Source organism: Alligator sinensis, unplaced genomic scaffold (genome assembly GCF_000455745.1).
Source record: "Alligator sinensis unplaced genomic scaffold, ASM45574v1 scaffold1170_1, whole genome shotgun sequence".
NCBI lineage: Eukaryota > Metazoa > Chordata > Crocodylia > Alligatoridae > Alligator > Alligator sinensis.
In genome coordinates, this window is record NW_005842859.1 from 380,929 (window position 1) to 390,729 (window position 9,801).

Here is a 9,801-nt window from a genome sequence, read left to right on the forward strand (position 1 = left end):
GGAGCAGCCCGGTGTGGCTTGAGCGAGGGCAGGAGGGCAGGGCTTCACCCGCTTCCTCTCCCCCGCAGGGTGTCAGTCAGCAGGGCCATCAAGCCCTTTGCCGAGCCGGGCCGCCCACCTGACTGGTTCTCTCAGAAGGTAAGGCGGAGGCGGAGGCGCTTCCCGCTGCTGGGGAGCTCTCGCTCAAGGGACTCCAGTTTCGGCCAAGTAGAGGGATAGAAAAGCGGCCACTTAAAATGTTAAATAAGACTTTTAATTTAAACGTCAAACAGCTTTGCTTCATTTTTCTCTAAAACTAAAATTTATATGAAAGCATATGTGAAAATAAAACAAAGTATATTGTTTTATGGTCTAAACTTGATATAATCTGATAAAAGGGTATTCGACAGAGATAACACATTACACGCATGCTACCAAACTTCAAAGAAAGCAAAATTGCTAAATTTGTGGAAGACGAGTCTCTTTGGATAAATGTGATATCTTTCATTAGACCAACTCAAGTAGTTGGAAACATTCTTCTAAGCCAGCTTTTGGGCACAAACACCCTTTGTCAGGCTGAGGAAGCATCCGCAATGGTCTTCCTGGGTGGAGTGATATTGGATTTACCCAACAAGCCTTGACCCCCAGTGTCCTTAGACCAACGCGGCTATGTCCAACACCCCTAAATTTGTGGAAGTCACTGTCTGAGCACCTGGCCTTGAGTCTATTGCAGCACCAGCCAAACTGTCGCACAAGTCTTCTGCAGATGAAAAGAGGTGTTTTTTCTATTTCACTTATTCAGCTCATTCAGTGCGAATAGCTAAACAATATAAATGCAAAATGGGATCATAATTTATTATTTAAATCAAAGATTTTTGGTTGTTGATTTGAAATCATAGTTTAGATTTGTAATTTTAAGCATCATGTTTCGTTCAACCTGTTTTATAACTAGCACTGATATTTTGGAGTGTGACTGTTCAAAGATCAGGATCTTGGAAAACCAGGGGAGGACGTGTTAATTTGTGGGGCCACCTTTTTAATTTAATTTATTCTTTCCTAGTTTTTATTTGGCATTACAGAGCTGACTCTGTATGCTGCTAGCTGACCCTCCTTATAGATGCATTGGGTACGCAGTAGCTTGGGAAGTCACTGCAGCTTCCCATACTAGTACTGTAGCAGTATTTTCCCTCTAAGACACTTAGTATTTTTGTTGAAAATGTTTTTTCTGACAGGATAGTACGAGTGGGAGCAGTGTGTGGAATGGGAACAAACCCTGCTATGTTGGGCTCCCTTGTGGTCATGGAGGTAGCTCCAGCTCATGCAGCTCTGTCCCTCTGAAAACATGCTCAAAGGCTACCTGTCTGTTAGAGGAGGGAACCCAAGAGCTTTGCCAATAAACTGAATTGGCTGCGTTGACCGTTCTGTGTGTTCTGACTCCCTCTGTTTCTCCTTAGCACTGCGCATCTCAGTATTCGGAACTCCTGGAGACCACAGAGACTCCCAAGTGAGTGCAAAGGCTGAGGCATGTGGTGTCTGCAGTACCTCTGGCGGGGCGGAGGTGTCATCAGTGCATCAGACAGTGCATTTGCTGCTACTGAGCAAGGAGGCGCAGGCATGGCAGAGAAATCTGGTCACACTGTGGGGGTGTGGAAAGTGAGCAGAGTAGGGCTGTTGTTTGAAATTACCCCCTAACCTAACAGGAGATGCTGGGTAGGTAATATTACCTAGAGCGTTTTGCTCATTTTTGTATGTTTTGTTACTTAGCTCAAAGGACTGGACCATTTCAAATGTAAGTGGTTCTAGAACTGGTCATTGTGCTATCCTGAGTGCTCATTCACACCACTCCTGCACTCATTGCTGAACCAGTGGGTTACAGGTATTGAGGCATCTAGGCCGCAGTTCCCAGCACAGCTCTCAGCTTGCTGGTTTGAGGAAGCTAGAGAGGCAACATAGTGTGTGGTAATTTCTATAAAAATGCTGCTTTATTAAAAATAGCTTATTTTTAAAAGGACATAGATTGCATACTAAAATAGCTTTGTTCTTTTTTATACAGCAAATCTTAAAATGAACGAATTAAACTTATAAACCAAAAATTGTGTGCTTAAAATTACAGCTCAGAATACTGAAAATTTGGGAGAATAGAAGCTAGTAAGAATGATGAGCAGGAGAGCCAATATTTTATGTTGCTTTTTATGTACCTGCAGTATTTGAGGATTGTTTAGGGAGGGGCAAATGAAACCCTATTCTTCTCCTGGACACTAGCTTTGTACCAGTGGAAGCTATAGTGTTCATCTCTTGCTCTGAATCTGGGCACCGGTGTTGGTAATTGATGCCTAAGGAAATTTGTAGTGTTTGAAAGTAGTATTTATGTCTCTGCTGTGCATAAATGACTGACATGGGCTTCTGAGATGGATTATACGTAGGCATGGATAGTAAAAGTCTTTTTCCAAAGTTGAGTTAACGAGGGTAAAAATTTGACAGGAATGCAAACACTCCTGGCCTAGGTCAGTAACCACACGTGTTTCGTATGAGTAGAGAAAGGCATTTGCTCTGTGAAAAAGTTAGTGTAGAATTGTCTGTTATGGGTTTTTTCACACCACCTAAACTGCTATCAGAAAGGAATCTGGCTAGGCAGACTTTTCAAGAGGAAGTGATTTTTGCAATGTGAGTTCCAGTATTAGTGCTGGGAAAAGGTGAGGGGGGAGAAGATACAGATGTGACAGATGCCAGGGCAGCTGGTGCTGTTTTCAGGAGGACTGGGGAGGTTGCTGTGATTGGTGCCTATGTTTGTTTTCTGGCCCTTGTTCTGTAGGAGAAAGCGCGGTGAGAAGGGGGAGGTGGTGGAAACGGTGGAAGATGTCATTGTGAGGAAACTGACAGCAGAAAGAGTTGAGGAGTTGAAGAAAATGATAAAGGAGACACAGGAGAAGTACAGGTAGGTATTGTCTGCAAGTCTGTGTAACACTCGCTGCTCTGAAGGAGGTGGTCTGGCAGGGAAAATTGTAGGGAACAGGAGGCTCGCTTGGAGCGGCTGTGCAGAAGGTGTAGGGTCAAGTGACACCTTAAAGACTCTTTTTAATTTCCAGGGTACCACCCTGCCATGCCTTCTGCCTATCTTCAGACTAATGGGGTTAACTACCTCTTTGGAGCAGTTACTCAGTTGTAAAATAGCTGAGGTAGTTCTGTCTATTTGTAGGCAACTGAAGAAAGATGCAGAGCTGATTCAGACTGGGCACATGGATAACAGGCTGGAGGACCTGTGCAACGAGATTATGATGTATGTTGTTATCTTACTATTTTTTTATTGCACTTTCCCATGAGCTAGCCATGCCCAAGGGCTCTGAGAATTAGTCTTCTCTCTCTTGCCACTCTGTTGCAAGGCCTAAGAAAAGCAACTAAGCTGGATGGATGCAATGCCCTTAATTGAACCTTAGCTAGCAAAGACAGATCAAGGCTGTGGGTGTTTGACCTGCTGCTTATGGGGTGGCACCAGGTGGATTTGTGTGACCATGGACCCTGTTTCTTTGTGCAGGAAGAAAAAAATGGAAGAGGAGGAGGCAGAGGTGAAGAAGAAGGCTACTGATGCTGCTTATCAGGGTAAGGTGGGACTTCGCTTGCTTGTTCCTCCCCACACAGGAGCCGCTACTGAGAAAAAACATTTGGGACAAATTTAAAGCTGATTCCAGATCTAATCTGAAGGCAAAAGGACCAAGGGTGTCTCTTCTCCTTGGCACAAGGGTGTCATAGAGAGGGGAGCACTCAGTTTTCAGTGCCAATTTTCAAGGAGACAAAATGAAGGCAGTTTAAAGAAGGGAGTGAACTGAATAAAGGTCTTAGCACATGGGTCTCAAGGCAAGGTGGAAAGTTGGAGTTATTCTTTCTGAATGAAAGGAAAAAGGAAGCAAGATACTAGTCTGTAAAGAGATGTTAGAGGGGTCAGGGTTGAGTTAGTAGTCACTGGGGGCAAAATTTAGATTATTGCTTGAATCTCCCACAGGGAAAAGTTCTCCAAATTTAATCTGCTTCATAGCTCTTAGGACAGTTCAAGCATGGAACCAGTGCCCTGGAAGGTTGTGGAGAGGTTTGAAGGCAAGGTATTAGCAATTACTCAGTAGGGATTAGCAATTACTCAGTAGGGATGGAGGATCAGCCTTGCTGTGGTGCAGGAGCAGCAGGACTAGGCGTCTTTATAGAGATCCTCTTAACTTGGTGTTCAGAAGCAGAATTAATTCCCTGAAACTTACCAGCCTGGAGCCCTGGGGTCTCACTTTCCTTCCGTTCTCTTTTCCAGCTCGTCAGGCAGTTAAGAACCCGCCACGAAGGTTAACAGGTGTGATGGTTCGCTCTCCTGCAGGTTCAACCTCCCCAGGAGGGGACTATGCTCTGGGGGACTTGTCTCAGCCAGCTGTGGAAGAGGCCAGCCCTGGGGTAAGGATGCTTCCTGTGCTGAGCATGGGAAACCAGCTGGGGATGTGAGGCATTGCACATCTCTGGAGGACCCTTGGCTTGTTTTGCAGGTTTTTCCAACTTTAGTGCTATATTGTAGCCTGTGTGCACTGTCATGTGTAGGGTACAAGTTTCCTTGAATGTCTGCTGAACAGGTGCCTGGGGCAGAGGACTTCACTGCAGTGGAGCAGGCAGGGTCTTGTGTACTGAGGCAGTATCCCTGCAGGGCAGGGAATGAAAGGGTGGAGACGTAGCGAATGAATGGAGCAGGTGCCTGGGGTATGCTGGGTCAATGGCCATGGGAGAAGAACTAAGTGTGATTGTCCATATGGTAAGGATTTGGCTTTGAACAGTGTGGTTTTTTTCTTTCTCAGGTAACTCCAGGGACATTGCCCAGCACCCCAGTTGCCTCCTTCATTGGGATCCCTGACACCCCTCCAGGCTCTGCTTCCCTGGATGCCCCCATGACCCCAGTCACTGATGATTCGCCCCAGAAAAAGATGCTAGGACAGAAAGCAACTCCGCCTCCTTCCCCTCTGCTCTCAGAGCTGCTGAAGAAGGGCAGTCTCCTGCCCACAAGCCCCAGGCTGGTATGGAGCTCTCAGCTCACATATACAAAAACACTGATGAATCTCTGCTTCAGACATGCACTGAAATGGGTTCTGCAAGGATATTTAGAAACCACCCAGATCTTACGAGAATCTAGTAAAGTCTAATGCTAATCCTTACAAGCCACAAAGGTGGACCGTTTTTCTCATGCTGCTGGGAATTCAGGGCTGAAGTGATCAAGCAACACTGAAGATGAATTAGCTCCCTTGAGCTGTAAGGAGTTGGAGTTGCAGACTCCACCAGTGAGTAAGGTAGCATTAGGAAGGGGGTGTGAGCAGGACCCCTGGGCAGACCCTGTGAAGATTTGACTTTCTTTGCAGCTATTTTCCTTTGGTTTGAAGTTTATCTGCATGTCAACTCCATGTTGAATTTCAGTTTTTAGTAAAGTTATGATCAGGAAGATAAACAAAATACCTCTTACTTTAAAAATGTGATCATGATTCAGAGGGGTTCATCATTTTCCTGGACTTAGACACTAATTACTCATGCCCCTAAAGTAGACAGCTTTTAGAATCACTACTTTTGCTAATGCTATTTGAGTCCTACTGAAGTTAGTGAAGTTTAACCTCGGAAGTTCTGGTCTTAGATGGACTGACCCTTCCCTCCCAACGGAGTGTTGACTCCCTTCAGAACCTTGACTCCTCTTCTGAATGCGGGAGTCAGCAGTTAGTGGCCTGTATATCCCATGGCCCCTGGCATAACTTTTTATGGTTGAATGTATGTTATCCTGAGGAATTTCTGACTACTGTCCACCTTAGCCAGTTAGGCTGGGAGCTTTTGGTGAACTGGGAGAATATTAGCTGCCAAAGAAATGTGTCCGTAGATGTGTCTGAACAGCTTCTCTGTCAGATAGGTTAGTGCTGCAACTGCCTTGCCCACTGCTTCCCAAGTTCCACCTCCAGTCAGAAAGGCAGCTCATGCTTTGGAGCCTGTACAGTGCCATACTAAGATGTGAGAGTGGCAGGGCTAGGGCTGTGGCTGTTTGGGAAGTATGGGGATTTCCTTGCATTAACAGTGCCATTCTGTGTCTATTTTTAGCTCTTTGTGGTTCATTGTGCAATCTTACCAAGTGACTTTTCCTCTCAGCGCTTCGGTTTGCCCATCAGGGCAGGTTGTGTGTGTAAACATGCTGACACCTGGAAATCATGTTCTGGTGTGTGGATAAAGGCATCGGAGTGAAGCAAAGCCAATTTATGCATTTAGTCTTACTCCAGAGGAAATGGTCATATGGCAGCTGTATTTCAGATGAAGCTCAGCAATTGCTTCACCATGTTGGGTGCAGGCATAAGGCATCTCATAATAGCGGGTTCTGTTAACAGGAGTGTCACTTTCAAATCAGGGGAAGTGATTCTTCTGCACTATTTAGTACTAATGAGGCTTCATGTGGAGTATTGTGTCCAGTTTTGGGCCTCAGACTTCAAGAAGGGTGTAGACAGATAGGAGAGTCCAGCAAAGAACAGCAGAAATAATGATTAGAGACTTGGGAAGCATGACTTATGAGGAAAGGCTAAAAGAGCTAGGGTTATTTAGTCTGAAGAAGAGAAGTCTGAAAGGAGGCTTTGGTAACAGTCCTCATCTACCTGAAGGGTAACTAGAGAGGATGGGGTGGAGTGGCTTTTCTCTCTGGTCATAGAGTCAGGATTAGGAGCAGTGGGCTCAGGCTACAACAGAGGAAATTTAAGTTGTAGATGAGGAGGAACTTTCTGACTAGTAGGATGGTCAATCAGTGGAACAGGCTCCCCAGAAAAATTGTGAAATCTCCATCTCTTGAAATCTCCAAGAGCAGGTTGGGCAGGCACTTTGCTGGAATGATTTAGTTAGGGACGATCCTGCCTCGAGCAGGGGGCTGGATTAGATGACTTAGTGAGGTTTTCCTGTGATGTCAGGCAGGGACTGCATTGAGGCAAAAAGCATTAAACGAAGCTCTCAGACTCGGGTTGGTAGACATGTTAATGAAGACATATCTACCTGTGAATCACTGGTGTGGCCATATCTCCAGGAGCTTTATCTACATCTCCTTTGGCAGGTTGGCGAAAGTGATATAGCAGTGGCTTCTGGTCACGTGAACAGCTCCGGCGTCCTCCTGGAGGTAGGAAGTGTCCTTCCAGTGCTGCATGGTGGGGATATGCAGTCGGCATCTGGTGCTGTCCCTGCATCTCCTGCTGCCTCAGGTAACTTGTGGAGACTCTCCTTTCACATTCTTTCTATTTGGAAATGCTGGAAGCCTTGGTCATTAAATCTGGTTGTCTATTGTAATGGCACTTACAGTTCCAATGAGTCCTGCTTGGAAAAAAACCAAGCGTAGTCTTTTATGCTCATTGTACTCCTTTAATGGATCTGGGAAGGTGCAAGAATTTCTGCCATGGGCAGTTAGTTATAAAATAGCTTGCCCTAATGGAGGTTTTCTGCTTTTCCCTCTGTTGATGAGGTGTGATTTTTCTCATGCCCTCTGCAGCATGAGGGCTTATGCCCTTTGTACATGTTTTATTCTTCAGTATGGATGTTCTCATTCTTCTCATGAAGGTCTAATCTCTGTTTGGCCCAAGTGGTTAATAAATTCATGCTGGAAGCAGTGACTGAGTCCCAGGATTCTGGGGGGATGAGCATGGGAAAAACATTTGTACCTGCAGGTGTGGCGCACCTCTTACGTTAAGCACGTGGCATCCCTATAATCCCTACGTGGTTCTGGATCAGATTGTCCAATCAGGGAGTTGTATGTCTGGTGCAGACTCGCAGTGTGGCTGCTTGGTACTGTAGGTGATTTGTAGTGCCCGGGTTACGGGAGAGCCATCTGTGTATAAAGAACCTAGTGGATGCTTTGTAGAGCTCTGTGGCTTTTGCTTCTTCCTCACATGGCTTTTCCCTCTTGTACTCTCTGTTAGGTGCTCCTACACTTTCCCGGCTTTTAGAGGCTGGTCCTGCACAGTTCACCACACCTCTTGCTTCCTTCTCTGCTGTTGCCAGTGAACCTCCAGCTAAACTGCTGCCGCCCCCTGTAGAGGCTGTGTCCCAGGCAACCATTGTCATGATGCCCACGCTGTCAGCACCATCTGTTGTGCCACCAGCTGCAACTCCAGAAAGTGTAGCGACAGGTGCGTTCCTGAACTACACCCTCATAGGCCACGTAGTATTTCTAAGTGGAGCGTCCCTTGGGCTTGACAGACAGGGAGGCGAGGTGAGGGAGCATGGGCATAAACTCCAAGGCAGTGGCTGAGGCAAGCTTCTGGGGTGCACTGAAGAATGGGATATGCAAGAGGGTATGCTGGGTGGGGCAGCTGATGTTTTGGTGCCTTATCTTGATGGCAAACCTAAGTCCCAGTTTCCTCTCGTAGGGGGTGAGTGCAATCCCCTGTGTTTGCCTTTAACCTTCTAGGCCAAAGAGTTGTGGGTGGGCTTGGGCTGTTTGAGCTGGATGGCTGATCTTTTCCATGCTGGTAGACCCCAATGCTTGTGGGCTTTCACCCGATTGGTCTCTGAGGTATCATGCTTGTCCTTGTCCAGTGAGCCAGCCAGAGACCTGTGTTTCCATGGAGACAGTGTCTGATCCCCACACAGTGACAGTGTCTATGGACAGCAGCGAAATATCCATGATCATTGATTCGATCAAGAAAGAGTGCCTGGCATCTGGGGCTGGCAGTGCTGCAGGGCCCTCCAAAGATCACAGCATGGATGGGAAAGAAGACCTGGATCTGGCTGAGAAGATGGACATTGCAGTCTCCTACACTGGGGAAGAGCTGGACTTTGAGACTGTTGGGGATATTATAGCCATCATTGAGGACAAGGTAACTGCTGGAGCAGCCTGGGGCGCTAGCTGCTTTTGTCTCCAAATCTCATTAACTCAGTCTTGTTCGTTACTTCCCACAAGTAGGCTTAGTTATTTCTTGTTCATCAGATCTTCAGCTGCTTATTTCTTTCTTCTGTCTTAGCCTTTGGTTGACACGGGAAACTGTATACATATACTGTAATTGGATTTCTCCAAATCATTTTAACTTAGCAGCATGTCACCTTTGCTTAAAAAGAACTCATTTTTCTATAGAATCAACAGGGTACATTAGATGAATTAAAAACTGGCTCATATACAGATCTCAAAATTCAGCTGTTAAGAGGATGATACCAAGAAACAGCTGTTTCTAATTCAGAGCTTTTAAATATTTTAAGTCAAATATTTAAAATGCTATTATGAATATTTAATGTTAGATATTTTAACAACTAGGTGATATTTTTAACAATACAGTGATATAAAATATTAAACGTAATGGAGAACAGAGATTGGTGGGATAATAAATGAGGATGAGTAACCTACAGAATAGTATGCATCACCTGATTAAATTGTATGGTCCAAGGAAATGTGCTTTAATGTAGTCAAGTGCAAGGTAATACATCTGGGAGCCAATAACAGGGTATACTTTCTTAGCAGTGAGGTTAATTAAACATGGGAACAGCTTGCCAGAGGAGCCAAGGGACTTCCTGTTGCTTGGAGTCTTCAAAATGAGATAAGATATCTTTCTAAAAGAGATGCTTTAGTCCAACTCCTGTTCTCTGTCTATGAGATGCAACGGATTATTCTTGCGAGCAGGGGACAGAAACTTGTGGCCCTTGAAGAGGTTAGATCTGGCCTGTGATCCAGTCCATGTTTTTTGAATAGCAAGCTAAACCTCTGTTGCGGCCTAACCATTGAATTCTGTAGTTCCTTGTTTTACTAATGGCCAGCTAATCCCCTCCCTGCAATCCTAGTTGTGGCCCCATGCAGAGGGGCTACTCTTTTCC

General features: G+C 45.6%; 1 protein-coding gene across 1 annotated transcript in view; it reads left to right on the forward strand.

Moving 5' to 3' along the window:
• Positions 1-12: 12 nt before the first annotated feature.
• BRD8 (bromodomain containing 8) overlaps positions 13-9,801 on the forward strand; it is a gene marked incomplete at its 5' end in the record, with an annotated part of 28,029 nt that continues 18,240 nt past the window's right edge. Inside the window, 10 exons of the mRNA XM_006035608.3 lie at positions 13-138; positions 1,434-1,483; positions 2,792-2,914; positions 3,176-3,256; positions 3,512-3,576; positions 4,271-4,407; positions 4,800-5,015; positions 7,061-7,205; positions 7,917-8,126; positions 8,536-8,816. Coding sequence (XP_006035670.2) covers positions 13-138; positions 1,434-1,483; positions 2,792-2,914; positions 3,176-3,256; positions 3,512-3,576; positions 4,271-4,407; positions 4,800-5,015; positions 7,061-7,205; positions 7,917-8,126; positions 8,536-8,816 — 1,434 coding nt within the window. The remainder of the gene's footprint in view (positions 139-1,433; positions 1,484-2,791; positions 2,915-3,175; positions 3,257-3,511; positions 3,577-4,270; positions 4,408-4,799; positions 5,016-7,060; positions 7,206-7,916; positions 8,127-8,535; positions 8,817-9,801) is intronic.